This window comes from Chiloscyllium punctatum, chromosome 20, assembly GCF_047496795.1.
Source record: "Chiloscyllium punctatum isolate Juve2018m chromosome 20, sChiPun1.3, whole genome shotgun sequence".
NCBI lineage: Eukaryota > Metazoa > Chordata > Chondrichthyes > Orectolobiformes > Hemiscylliidae > Chiloscyllium > Chiloscyllium punctatum.
In genome coordinates this window covers 7,992,094-8,007,173 of record NC_092758.1, presented here as the reverse complement: position 1 = coordinate 8,007,173, position 15,080 = coordinate 7,992,094, and the positions used below count along the sequence as shown (strand labels likewise).

The 15,080-nt window shown below is 41.7% G+C and overlaps 1 protein-coding gene across 1 annotated transcript in view; it reads left to right on the top strand.

The window, feature by feature from the left end:
• The window catches only part of LOC140492298 (uncharacterized), a 32,188-nt gene that overhangs the window by 8,640 nt on the left and 8,468 nt on the right, over positions 1-15,080 (top strand). Inside the window, exons 3-4 of the mRNA XM_072591250.1 lie at positions 2,155-2,269; positions 3,848-3,976. Coding sequence (XP_072447351.1) covers positions 2,155-2,269; positions 3,848-3,976 — 244 coding nt within the window. The remainder of the gene's footprint in view (positions 1-2,154; positions 2,270-3,847; positions 3,977-15,080) is intronic.

Here is a 15,080-nt window from a genome sequence, read left to right as displayed (position 1 = left end):
GAAGTGTCACTTGCACAGAAACAATCTGCTCAACACTGCTCAATTCGATGTGAAGGGACAAGAGACTGATCTGATTACAGACTTAGTGAAAAAGAAAGATAAATTCAGGAGAGAATTCGTAAAGAGTTCTCTTGACTAAAGGTACTATTTTATTGTATTAAGTGCAAGTGCCAAGTGAATATTTAAAGAGGAGAGGAATAAGGGAAAACCCTCTACTGTTAGACCTCGACTGGAGGATTGTGAACAGTTGTGGATAGGACATTATAGGAAAACTCTAAATGCATTTTCGAGAGTCAATGAAGTGCAGAATGGTTCCAGGAATGAAAACTTCAGTTACGATGATAGATTGAACATCTTGGCACTGTTCTGACACGAAGACATGTTGAGAATTGGTAGAGCTTTTAGAAATCGTGAATGGGCTAAATAGAGTTAATAGGTGAAAGTTGTTCCTATGCCTAAAAGGAACAAGAAGGAGAAGGCAAATATTTACGTGCATTTTCACTTCGCATGTAGACCATAGTCTGGAAATGTGGCAGATAGATTCATTTGAGACATTCAAGAACGTATTGGAATTTTTTGAATTTTGATAATGTGGGTCGTGGTAGTGGAAAGCAGGAAATTGTCACAAAGCAAGGATGCTCATTTGACCAGCCGGTGTAGACACAATGGGTCACATATGTGCAGTTTGTGCTCAACCAATTTGTGACTTTGTGTTATGGTCATACTTAACACAAAGGAAACTTTCAATGATAGTTTCGTGACAATAATTTCGGACTTAAATCTGAGCCATAAGAATTCATCGGGTTAATGACCTTGCACCAACCAATGTTTCCAAGCATTGTCAAAGTTTAATGAATAGGACGTAGAAGTTTTTTTTAAAATTTCCATTGAGTGACCATCTGAATGTTGGTGTTTCAAAGGTGATAGGGCAAGTACGTATTTGCATCACTATCAGAGGAAGTATCTGAGCGGTATGATGAGGTGAACAATTTTCTTAAATGTACACAAACTAGTGCGGGAAGCCGATAAAAAGAGTTTCAGGATGCGAAAGAGATAACCTGGTCAAACACACACTGAGTTTGAAAGAGTCAGTCAAAGTAACTTTAATAGGTAGATAGGGCATTGAAAACAGATCAGAAATAGACACACTTAAAGAGAATGTTATTTTGAAGAGGTTCAAAAATTCACTTTCTGATAGACTGAGAACTCATGTAGAAGAGCAGAGTTCAGACTGCAAAATTAGCAGCTGAAATAGCAGGTGATGGAGAGTTGGTTCATAAATCAAAGTTTGGTTTCTGACATCAATTTCAATCAATGTGAATAGAAATTGGGAGCAAGTTGCATTATTGTTGCCTGTCTCATTTTATCACAAATTGCAAGCATTAATTCAGTATTCACCACTTGCGTCGGAAAAGAAATATTTGCTCTAACTTTGACACCCTGGTTTAAACGCGGAGTGGTGTAGGGATGGGACCATTAGAGTCAGTTGATGCCAGAAAGTATGGCTGCGATGGAAGTCGGAGAAATTAATATTGGTGTCTTGAATACAGTCACATTACTGAGGACGAGGTGTTAGAGGTCTTAAAAAAGCATAAAGGTGGATAAATCTTTGGGACTGATCAAATGTGTCCCAAATGTGGGAAACTAGCAAAGAAACTGTGGGACCTTTGCAAAGGCATTTGCATCATCTGCAGCCACTGGAGAGGTGTCGGAGGTTTGCAGATTGGCTAACGTTACGCCTTTACTCTTGGAAGGCTGTATGCGAAGCGTGGGATTACAGACGAATGAGTCTGACATCCGGAATGATTAATTTGTTGAAGGGGATTGTGAGACGTAAGATTCACATGCATTGGAGAGGCAACGTCTGATCAGGAACAATCAGCATGGCTTTGTTTGTGTGAAATCGAGTCTTCGATTGAGTTTTTTGAGGATGTACCCAACAACATTGATGAGGCAAGAACAGTAGAAGTTTTCTGCATGGACTTTAGCAAAGCCTTTGACAAAGGTTTGCACGATAGAGTACTTAGTAAACTTAGATTACTTCCGATTCAGAGAGATTGTCAATTGGGTTCAAAATTAGTTGGATGGTAAGAGACAGAATATGGTACTGGATTGTTTTTCGGACTAGAGCTTGTGACCATTGGTGCTCCACAGGGATCTTTGCTGGATCCACTATTGATTGTCATTCATACAAATGATCTGGGTGATGATACGGGAATCATGGTTAGTAAGTTTGCAGATGACACCAAAGCTGGTGGCATGCTCGAAAGTAAAGAAGGTTACCAAAAATTAGAAAAGGGTCTTGATTAATCGGGCCAATGGGCTGAGGAGTAATAGCTGCAATTTAAGATGGACAATTGTGAAGTATTTTGGTAAAATGAGGGACAGGACTTGGACAGTTAATGATATCGCCCTGATAATGTTGCAGAACAGAAATGCATCAGGGTTTCAGGTGGATAGTTCTTTGAAAGTTGCATCACAGGTAGACAAGGTGTTTAAGAAGAGGTTTAGAACACTTATCTTCCTTGCTCAGATTATTGAGCGTAGGAGTTGAGACGTCAGAATGAGGTTGTACAGGACATTGAGGAGGCCACTTTTAGCTTACTCTTCACAGTTCAGGTCGCCCTCCTGTAGGAAGGATACATTAAATAGGCGCATATTCAGAAAAGATTTACCAGATTGTTGCTCGACCTGGAGGATTTGAGTTATAGGGAGAAACTGGATCGGCTGGGGCTTTTTTCAGTGGACTGCAGGAGGATGTTGAATAACAAGCTAGAGTTTCATAAAGTCATGAGGGGCACAGATACGGTGAATAGCAAGGACATTTTACTGAGGGTGGATGGGGTCAAACTCGATGGCATATTTTTAACATGAGAGGAGCAAGATTTAAAAGGGACAAAAGGGGCATTCTTTCACACATAAGTTGGTTCATGTGTGGGATGAATTGCCAGAAAAAGTCGCCCATGCAGGTACAGTTGCAACATTTAAAAGACATTTGGACAGGTACATGAATAGGAAAGGTTTAGAGCGAGATGGGTCAAACGCTAGAAAGTGGGACTACTTTAATTTGGGAAACTATGTGGGAATGGACTAGTTGGACCGAAGGGTGTCTTTCTGTGCTGTATGAGTCCATGACTCAATGATTCTATGACATGACAATTTTGTACAATGAGCATGGATAAATTCAAATTGTAACAAATAACACGTGGACAGATAATGTGATAACTGCACGATTAAAAAACAACAAAGAACATTTGTTTCAAAATGTCACCTGATTATTTGGGATTGCGTCATCTCTCTAAAAATTCAAAAGGAAATATTCCAACTGCTTAACAGGATTTCATGGGTTGTTCTGAACATTGTTACACTGTTAGGAAACTGCGGTCTGTGTCACGTGTGGCGATTTCTGCTGTAAATTGACAGCATTAGAGAAGATGCGATTTAGAATAATACCTTTTGATCTGAAACGTAATGTCCTGCAAATTTTCGTTACAGTGTATCACAGACGACCATTCTCCATCAATTGCTTCATTTAAAGAAGGATTGCCACTTAATTTGAACTGTTGGTTTATCGTTCTGGATAATGCACAGTTTAAGAGAAATGAGAAAATGCCGGTTTATTTGCGAGTGTTTTCATGACTATTAAGAAAAGTCGCAGTCAGAGAAAGAAGAAGACCAAAATGATGGTGAATAGTGTGACTCGCCAAGTCTCAAAAGCTTCTTTTTGAAGGGTTCTAGCCATTCGGTTGTGCATCAGTAAATCAATGGGGCTAAATGATCTACTATGCCTACAAAGCCTGAGGATAGCTCTATCTTCTCATTGGCGGAAGTTCACTTTCTTTTTTAGGAAGCAGCCATCGTGGGCCGCTCATTAAGCAGATGGCTGGGCCACCTATGAACACTGTGCAAAGAGGAGGTACCAAGTATACTGTTCCTTCTGCAGTTGTCTATGCGATTGTTGCAGCAAACATCATGGGTAAGAGCCTGCGAAAGAGGGCATGTCCTGCACACCATCTGCTCTCTCTCTCTCTCTGTCTCTCCTATACAGTGTAGTCATAAACATTTTGAATAACGTCTAGAGGCAGAAACCGAGGCGATGTGTCACTACGGGTTATCCAACAATGCTGGGCTAACAATCCAGAGTTCGTTCAGACTGCTGCATGCATTCCAGTGAGAGATGTTGCTCCATCACTAATGTGCTGTATGATGAAGACCGTTAATCTGTAGGGTTGGTGGTGAAGGCTTTCATTAATTACGACAAGATGGCACTGGCTTACTTGGCGGTCTTAACGAGAATTCTTTCCCAAGCTCTATTAAATGCTTAACACAAATCCTGACAAGTTTCAAGACAGAGGTCACCTGGAATTGAATTGAATGTCAAGTGCAAATCTGATTGAATGCGGTGAACAAAGAAAATATCAGGCATAAATCTGAAAACAGTGGGACATTGCTACTGCTATCCCTTAATAAGGTCAAATGCCCATGATGCTCCTTGGTAAGTGTGGGAGTAAGAAGTTTCGCCAGTGATTCCAGCAAGCATGGTGCAGTTAAAATTGATGATTATTCTGACTGACTGTTAATACAAAGCTGTTGTGTAATGTCAGGCATGACAGAAGTAATTCAAACATGGAAACATGCAGCCGAAATAGAGAAAAAAAATCAGAATTCTGCGCAAGTTATTTCCCCCAGTGAAGTTAAGGACACCGACTATAAAAATTACATCGTATTTACAAAGAGATTACATAACTTTTACATTACCAGCATTCATTTCATTCTGGTTAAATCTGTCGTAACCCATAGTGCTTTTGATAAAAATCTGAGATTTAAAGTTGTATTAGAAAGAAGCTCAAATGTTTGGAAATGGTGATAACTTACTTTTCAAATTTAATTTCAAAATCAGTATTCTGTTCTGTGAAACCTGCAATTTCTTTCACAAAACATACAGGTGACTACTTCTGCAGGCATCCAATTTGAATCCAGAATTAGAAAATTGAGGGATTGTGGTTCATTAAGGAGAGGGACAAGTGGCTTGTTCGTATGCATGTTTTGTATGATGTTACGTATGAATGTCTTTTTGACATTCAGAACGTTTGAGTGAAGTTCTTGAAAGGTCAATGAAATTTCAAGACAGATTGTAATTACCTGCAGCTATCAGGATTTTCATAAAACGAAATCCATTAAATTGCCACATGGTGGCACTTCGTGACTTCGTGTTTGTATATCAGCAGTACACTAACTCTTCCTGCTAACAGCTGTTTATAATTTACCCATAAATTTTCGAATTTCCACATTCAAAAATTGCATTCCTAAATTTACTTAAGCTTGGATGTTATTATCCAAGTGGTCTTATATCCAGAGGCAGACTGGGTACTGTTTTCCATTTTTAAAGAGTTTCAAGAGCTACACAAGTGCTGACAGGACTGTCGTGTAGCTGGGTATCTTGGAGATTGAAGAAATTTCTTTCAGCCATTAACTTTAGATGATAGGGCAACAATATACTTAGTTGTATTCGGGGACAAGGTGTTGGAGAATGAAATAACACTGAACTGACTCCAATCACTTTTGTATCTAACATGAAAATACTGTTTAAAATTATCAAGCTTCAATGCATTTTTTTCGTGAAACTGGAAATGAATAAAGAAGTCCTATAATTTGGTATTTTCATGATTCAATGGGAAACGTACACAGAATTCAACAAAGAAACAAAAGTAAATGGAAACAACATAGGTAGCTTTGGATTATATCATCAGAATGGCAAAGACTGTTTCAGAAATAAATGATTTGCTAACTCACAAAATCTGTCAGCCCAAAAGCTCTGCTCAGAGTAACACAAAGAAAACCTCAAGAATTGTATTGTTATAATTGGTTTGGAATAAGTTCAAAAGAGGTAAGGTCAAGCATAATCTAGCCAGATTCTTTTCAGAAAATTGCATGTTTTTTTAGATAGATCACGTACGTAGTTGTACTTGGAAACGTACAATAATGATTGAATTCAGTTTTGCAAAATATTGTGAATGGCATTGTTGAAGAGTAAAGGTTCTTCAGAGCTCCTGATTCATTTTCAACGTCATTTAGTTGGATGATTTCATTGGAATACAATGATAATGACGGGAAAATGGCACAACATGGAATGGCAGTAACTCACTTTAGATACAGTTAAACAGAATACATCATATGAAAGCAATGTGCGGAAGGAATTCATTAATTGATAGCTTTGGCGATATCTTGGAGATATAAAAGGACTTATCCATTTTTTTTTGTATGGAGACCTGAATTGGATGATTTCATCTTCACACGAAAGACGAAACTTAGCAGTAATGATCGACATGTCTTCTCCTCCATTTTGATCATACAATAAGGTCAGCTGAAAATCAGTGATGCATGCCATGAACTTGGCATAATGGTGTAAGCGTGCAGAAGTTGAAAAACATTGCGATGGTTAAGCACAGCAACATCTGAGGAGCAGGAGAGTCGACTGTTCAGGCATAAACCATTCATCAGGAATGTGAAGAAGAAAGGGTGCTAAGACATAAATAAGGGGTGGGGATGGGGCTTGGGGGGAAGTTGGCTGGCAAGGTGATAGGTGGATGCAGGTGGGGAGTAATAGTGCTAGGTCGGTGTGGAGGGTGAAGTGGATAGGTGGGAAGGGAGATGGCTAGGTCGGACAGGTCAAGAGGGCAGAGCCAAATTAAAGGGTTGGATCTGAGCTGAGGCAGGGAGGAACAGATTTGGAAACCAGTAAAATTGAAGTTGATGCCGTGTGGTTGAATCTCCCAGGGCTGAAGATGAGGCATTCTGCCTCCAGTTCTAGGGTGACTTTGATTTGCTGTGCAAGAGGCACACGACTTGAATGCCTTTGGGGAAGTGGGAGGAGGAGTTGAAGTGGTCGGCCACAGGGCATTGGGGTTGTTTGGTGCATATGTCCCAGAGAAGCTCCCTAGCAATTGGATGGAGGTGTGGGGAGAGGCTTGGGCTCAGGTTCTATAGCTTCTGTGGTAACAAATGATGGTACCAGATATGGAGGGTGGGTTGGCGGGAAGATGTGGACCTAACAAAGGAGAAACGGAGGGGATGGTCTCTGCAGAATGCAGATAGGGATGGGGAGGGAAATATATCTTTGGTGGTGGGATGTGATTGCAGGTGGCAGAAATGGCAGAGGATAATGCACTGTATCTGGAGATCCGTGTGGGTGGAAGGTGAGGACTGGGCGTTTCTGTCTCAGTTGTTGGAGGAGTGAGGCTCAAGGGCGACCGTCTAGGACATGGAGGAGATTTGCTGGAGGGCCTTGCTGACAACGTGGGTTAGGAAATTGCATCTTCGAAACAGAAGACCACCAAGGAAGACCAGGAGTAGAATTGTTCCTCCTGGCAGCAGATACTGCAGAGGTGCAGGAAATGTGAGTCAGAGATCACCAGTTTACAGGGAGAGGTGTTGGAAGACGTGTGATCAAGGTAGCTGTGGGAATTACTGGGTTTGAAATAGATGTTTCTGTTGAAAGGGAGAGGCCCAGGAAGGGGAAAGAAGGTCCATGTGAAAATATGATCAGGGCAGAAGCTGTTTGTGAATTTGATGAACTATTCAACCTTCTCATGCTAGCTTGAGGTAGCACAAGGGAAATCTCCCCTCCCCACAGCTTATCCTAGATCCAACCCTCTAATTCAGCTTCACCTTCTTGAGCTGCCCTATCTGTCCATTTCCCTTTCCATCAATCCACTTCAACCTCTCCACCCACCTATCCCTATTACCCGCACTTGCAGCCACCTATTGCCTTCCCAACTACCAAGCACCCCAGACCCAAACTCACACCCCTATTTATATCTAAGACCCCTTCCCCATCCCCATTCCCGATTAATGCCTGAAAAGTCAACTCTCCTGCTCCTCGGATGCTGCCTGACCTGCTGTGCTTTTCCAGCGCCACACTTTTTGATTCTGGCTCCAGCATCTGCGGTCCTCACTTTCTCCAAGTGTGCAGAAGTGACAACTTCAGCAGAGATTTTTAAAACCCTAATAATTTTACAATAATCCCCATCTAAATGCTTGTGTCACTCCACAGCCCAATGTTTATTTAGGCCCCAATAATTTTATGACAACTCGCCCAGCCCAGCAATTCCATCATACTTTGCCCAGCCGAGTGACTATGTAAACCTCCAATCTAATGTTTTGTATTTCCCAACAATTTTAATACAGCCATTCCCAGCCCAATCATTTTATAACCTCCAATAATTTCATAACTCCATTCACCCCAATACTTTTTGTAAGTCCCCAATCTAATGCATACCTAAAGCCAAGTAATTTTATGGTATCCAAGTCGAGAGTTTACGTAACTCCTAAAAAATTTTATCACAACGCATCGAGCTGAGTGTTTCTATAATGCACACCCATTAATTTTTAGCACCACGCAGCCCAGTAATATTAAAACACCCAGCCAGACCAATGCTTATACAACTACCCTACTCCAGAGTTTGTTTTGTTTTTGTTATAAATCATCCAGCAATCTTTATAATATCCCCCAACACAGTAATTGTATAAGACCCTCCCAGCCCAGTGATTTCTTTTATTAACAACACTTGCGAGCCTAGTGTTTTATCAAACACCCTCACACAGTTTCAGTGATTTTATATGCGCCCCAGCCCAGTAACTTATAAGACGCTTCCAGCTCAATGCTTACATAAACTCTACCAGTGCAGTAATTTCCTAAAATAGTCACCCAGCAGTTCAGTGATTTTATAAATCTCCCAACCCAGTTTAATGTTATTTTTAAAATAACCTCCTCTTACCCCCAGCCGTGTGATCGTACAAACCTTCACTCTCAGCCCAGTGATTTCAAAATCACAGACTGAGAATGATCAGCACAACGGCGGCAACTGCACTGTTCTTCTTGTCCTATCCCCTTCCAACCACTCTCCTCACTGCTGACCTCCCACTAAACCAATGGGAGGCGCTGCCCAAAGCTGAAATATTTGCCTGCAGTGCACCACAGGCAATTTTATTCCAAACAGCAGAGCCTGGTCTCCAGTTGCCTTGGACCCATCTGGGCCACTGGTCCAAGACTTTGCACTGCTAAGCTCAGGTGGAAACCAATGTGCAACGGTTTCCCCACCTTGAAAGAATTCTTGCTCAGGTACCTTTCACACCCTCAGGATTAAGTTTGGGACCGAGAACATCAGGACCCTTACAGACAATCCCGCCAGTGACAGACCGGACTGCCATCGTTGCTCAGGGAACTCAGGTCTTATGATACTGACATTGCCACCCTGAGTAAAACTCAGTGGGGAGAGAAAGGACAGTTCAGAGAACAAGATGGTGGTTGCACCCTATTCTGGAAAGCTAAGTCCGAAGAAAAGCACTGCATCCATAAAATTGGCTTTGCAATCAAAACAAATTGGTGGACAACTCAGAATTATCCCCCTGCAGAATAAATGACTGCCTTATGATACTTCAATTCACCTTTGCACGGAACCTTTTGTCAACTATTCAGTGCATGTGCACCAATGCTCGATGCAACAGCTGAGGACAAGGAGAACTTTTACTCCAGCTTTGACCAATCGCTTTCAGGGGTCCATGCAGTGAACAAACTAATTGTCCTCAGTGACTTCAATGCCAAAGTCAGCAAAAGTGCAGGCCTTTGGGGCGATGTAATCAGGACAGTGGGAGTAGAGAAGCAAAACTCCAACGGCACTCACTGCATAACCAGATTCCACGAGCCTAATCTTCTCATCACTAACAAGTTGTACTGCCAAACAAGACAACATCACAGCACATGATCTCCAAACACTGGCACTTCCTCGATAGAGTAAGGGATTGGAAAGACATTATAATCATTCTTATCATGAAAGAAGCCGATGACAGCTGGAGAGATTATTGCTTGATTCCAGCCAGGATCAACAGAAATATAGCCTCCCCATAACAGAGTCAACAGAAACAGTACCACAAAAATGTTCAACATTAATGTTCTCAAAGACCAGGAAAATATTATCCTCAGACAACCAACTTCCCTACACAAATATAGCGATCCTTGATGATGCGGAGTCATGGGATGCCAACAACCTCTGGTCCACTTCATCATTAATACCAGCAAACACACTGTAAGACACTCAAAGAGAAAACACCAAGATTGGTTTGATGACAATGATCAGAAGATGAAAAAAACCGTTTAGCTGGAAGTACATGGCATTTCTGAGTTTAAAACAACAACCACATTCAGAAGAGAAAGGGTAGGCTTACAGGCCGAGGTCCAACAACAAAGCCACAACAGAAAGAACAGGTGGTGGATAGAGAAATTACTGGAAGGCAAATGAATGCCGACAACTAGGATATGCATGGTTTCTTGTGTGCCATCATGACGACTTACAGACTGCATACACATGGCACCACCCCACTTCTGGCTGAATAAAAGATAAAGAAGCCATCAACCAACACTGGGGGAGCAGTTCAGAGTCTTCCTGAACCACAAATCTGTCATCGATCCAAGCATCCTTCAAAGTATCCCACAACATGTGACACACCATGAACTCAACAAAACCTTCGTTCCGCACAAAGGAGAATAAGACGTCTATCAGCTTAACAGCAATCAGCCTGCGGAGAAGCCACACCATGAAAGAAGACAAAAGTGAAGACGGGCTGATGAAGGGCATTTGCCTGAAATGTTGATTTTCCTGCTCCTCGGATTCTGCCTGACCTGTTGTACTTTTCCAGCATCACTCTAACCTAGACACCATGAAAGAAGCCAGATGCCACCCCCGCTAAGGCATTGGGGCAAAGAACTCCTACTCTTGTCTGCCTTCTCTGGAAAGAAGTGAGCATCCCGGGAGTGCACCAAGATGCCACAGTTGTGAGCATTTTCTAAAACGAGAACAAGTCCGACTGTGGTAGCTACAGAGGAATGTCCCTGCTGTCAACTATTAGAAAAGTCATCACAAAGTCCCTCTTCAACTTTCTCCTCCTTGTGGCCGAGGAACACCTCACTATAAGGCAGCTGTAGGAGAAATGCAGAGAAGAATCTACCTCTGCACGTGGACTTCTTTGACATGACAGAGGCCTTTGACACCATCAATAGAGAATCATTATGGAGCATCCTTCCCTGCTTTTGCTTCACTTCAAAGATTGTCACCATCCTTCACCCGCTGCACAACGACATGGAAGTAATGGTTTTAACAAATGACATCACCACTGATCCATTCCCTGTTTGGACCAATGTCAAGCTGGCTGCTTCATCGCCTCAACACTTCTCTCTACATTGCTACAATGTTTTACCTCACTGCTGACAAGCTCCCCATAAGAGTGGAGATGACTTATGGAACCTGCGCAAAATTATTCAACCACTACTGCATTCAAGCCAAAACTTAAACCACCCCTACTAGTTTCATCGATCTGCTGTACACAGATGATGCTTGAATTTGTGCATTCTTAGAGCTTGTACTCCAAACCATTGTCAGCACCTTTACAGAGGCAGATGAAAGCGTGTTTCACTCTGAACATCCACAAAGTGAAAACCCTCAACCAACCTGGCGTGGCATTGTGGAACGAACCTCTGATCATAAAGATCCACGTGGAGGCCTGAGGGAACATTAATAATTTCCAATACCCTGGGAGTTCCCTATTTGCCAAAATCAGCTATTGATGAAGAGATACTACACTGCCTGCTGTGTGTGATTGCAGCCTTCATCCGCCTGAGGAAAAGGGTGTTCGAGGCCAACAATGTCAGATCCATCTACAGCTGACATCTTAAAGCCCTGGAACAGTACCACCAATGCTGCCTGCACAAAATCCTGTGAAATGGCTGGAATATAGATACAACAATACGACCAAATTCGACCAGGTCAGCATCCCCAGCATCAAAGCACTGACGACTAATGATGATCTATGATAGGCTGGGCACATTGTACGTGTGACTGACATAAGATTTTCCAAGCAGATGGTGCACTCCCAGCTTCGAAATGGCAGGCAAATCCCAGATGTACAGAGGAAGCACTTCAGTAATACCTCAATGCCTCACTGCTGAAATGTGGCATTCCCACAGACACCTGGGAATCACTGGCCCAAGACCACCCAAGTGGAGGAAAAGCATCCTGTAAGTTGTCATGCACTTCAAAACCTGCTGTTAGGAAAAAGTGGACGCCAGATGATAAGATGCTCCACTCACCCCTTCCCGTAATAACCTTCTGCCCATAGTGCAACCTTGTAGCCACACTGGTCCGTACAGTCACCCACTGACTCATTCTGAGAGTGGAAGAGAGTCATCCTCAGCTGTGAAGAACAGCGAATGAAAATGAATAGGAACTGGCTCTTAAATCAAAGTAAATTGGTAAGAGGTCATTACAGGGAGAAAGTGAGGACTGCAGATGCTGGAGATCAGCAAGGATGCCTTCCTTGAAAAAGCTCTCTGCATTGCTGGAAAAGCGCAGCAGGTCAGGCAGCATCCAAGGAGCAGGAGAATCGACGTTTCGGGCATAAGCCCTTCTTCAGGAATGGAAGGAGGAAGAGAGCTTCTTCACGGAAGGCGTCCTTGCTGATCTCCAGCATCTGCAGTCCTCACTTTCTCCTAGTTGATTTTCACCTACTGCGAATCCTCTTGCAAGGATGCCTTCCTTGAAGAAGCTCTCTTCCTCCCTCCATTCCTGAAGAAGGGCTAATGCCCGAAACGTCGATTCTCCTGCTCCTTGGATGCTGCCTGACCTGCTGCGCTTTTCCTGCAACGCATTTTTCAGAAGAGGTCATTACAACAAATATAAATTAATATGGATGTTTGGTTGGATAGCTGAATACCACCAAGCGATGGGTAAAATACTTAATAAGAAAAGGAAGATATTTCTTTGTCCAACTTGCTGAAGTCACGGAATAAGCAAAAATGACCCCAGTCAGTCTGCTGTGTTTTTGTTGTTTTCAAATGGGCTACAGAATACTCCCACTATCCTTGTACCTCAAACTAATTCTCTGCATGACAAACACATCATGATCACATCTAGTTCATATGGTCCAAATCAAAAAAGAGAAATACTAGGAAAGAAAAATATAAAAAGTCAGCAAGTTCGAGAATGTTGGCTTATGTGAAGTAGTCACTTAATGGTTGATACCAACTAATCTGATACTTTTGGTATCTTTTCTATGATAGATAATCAAAATATCAGGAAATCATACTTGTACTTTATAACTGGATAGGTTCGTTAATATTTAGTTGTGAATGTCTAAAAGCAGTTTTCCTTCGCAAAGAGAACACTGTTAGAAATTAGTGACCCTTCAAAGTGGAGGTTTCCTGTTACTTACGGTTTGGCACGAAATTTAATTTATACACTGTTGCAGCAAAAACGAACTTTGCATATAGTTATCGCGTGAAATCAAGGAAAAAGTGTTATGAAGGTGTGGAGGTACTGTACTTTTAAGAGAGTTACAAAGCTAGCAAGGACAAAACACACAGAGTCTGGAATAAGGTAACAATGTAACACTTTGTCGAAACAAATAGCAGCAGCTGCGTTGCTACGAACTAAAAACAAATTCAAACTCGGCCAATCAGTTTAAATTATGCTCAAGATACCAAAATTCAATCGAAATTGAATTTACTATTTTGATAATATCAAAAGCCAATAACATGATCTGAAGTTTTGGAGCATAAAACCGGATATTTTGAACAGTTGGACAGGAGAACTGCCAAGCAACCAACAAGTACTTTTTGCCAGCAGAACAGCTCTCTGAAAGGTACCTGTCTATAAGAAGTTTGTACAGCATAACATCGAAAAGACAACAGAGGAAAATCTGCAGAGGAAGATACAATGAGAAGATTTGATAGCTGACGTGTTTTGAAAGTTGATTTTTTTTTTGTAACTCTTAATCGGGATTTTTTTTAATATCAGACCAGTCTTGCAGAGTGGGAGGTAGAAGAAAGTTTTAAGGGAAAAGATTTGTAAATAGTTGTTGGTTTTGATATTCTCTGCTGGTCTTAAAAAATAAAGTTGTTAATTTTTACTTTAAATAGTGACCTTTGAGATAGCTATTTGGCTCTCGAAATTTAACCGATAACAGCAGGAAGTGAATCTTTTTTGTGTGGCTGGTTTAAAATAACAGATGGGTTTACCCAATGCCCTAACAAAAGACACAAGAATCATGTGAATTATTAAGGCCATGAAGACCGAGTGAACGAGCACCAATTCCTGATGCACCACTAAACGTATCCCAGTGCCAATGTACCATTTTGAGAAAATAATCGTTTGCCTTTTTAAAAAAAAATGATAAAGTACTCTTCGGTGAGCGCAGACAAGTGAGAATTGTCATGCCTGCATGATGAGTAGCTGCTTATGACATTGACTTAACGTTTTTAGGTTGGTGAGTGACACAGTACAGACTTGCAGCTCGCAAAATAAAATATACTGATACGTAAGAGGAAAATGCTTGTGTGACGGAGAGAGGGGCTGCAGGGAAAAGAACATCATCTTCTTTGGAACAGGCCAAAGTTTTGACGGAAGAATAAAGAACATTCCCATCACGGAATCACGTAAGACTGCAAAATATTAAGGATGAACACCCAAGCACTCTAAGTCAAATGGTTGGGAAAGGACACCATCTCCATTCTATCGAACAGCTTCTGTATGCTTAAAATGTTCTTATCTATCAGGGGTTGTACATTTCTTTTCTTTCTTGAATTAAGTTACATTTCATATCTGAACTGTTGCTTCATCCTTAACAGAATAAACCATTTGAAAGTTGTATGCAAATGGTAAACTGGAGACGTTTGATATATACTGCACCAAACACTATCTCGTAAATCAAATAGCTGGGAGGTGCCAAGAAATCTAGAAGTGTCGACACAGAATCCCTAAAGGCTATTCGCCCATCTAGTTCACACCAAAAAGAGCCCACACCTCTATTTCCCATGGCCAACTCACTGAGCATGCACATCCCTCGACACTCCAGGCAATTTAGCTTGGTCAATTCGCTCTATTGGACGAAATCCACAGAAACACGGATAGAATCGAACCCAAGTCCCTGGTGTTGAAAGGGAGCAGTGCTAGCCACTGATCCATGTGCTGCCCACGATATTGCCGTCATGTGTTTTCCTGTCAGTTTTCTCTTCATGAATTTGATTTGAG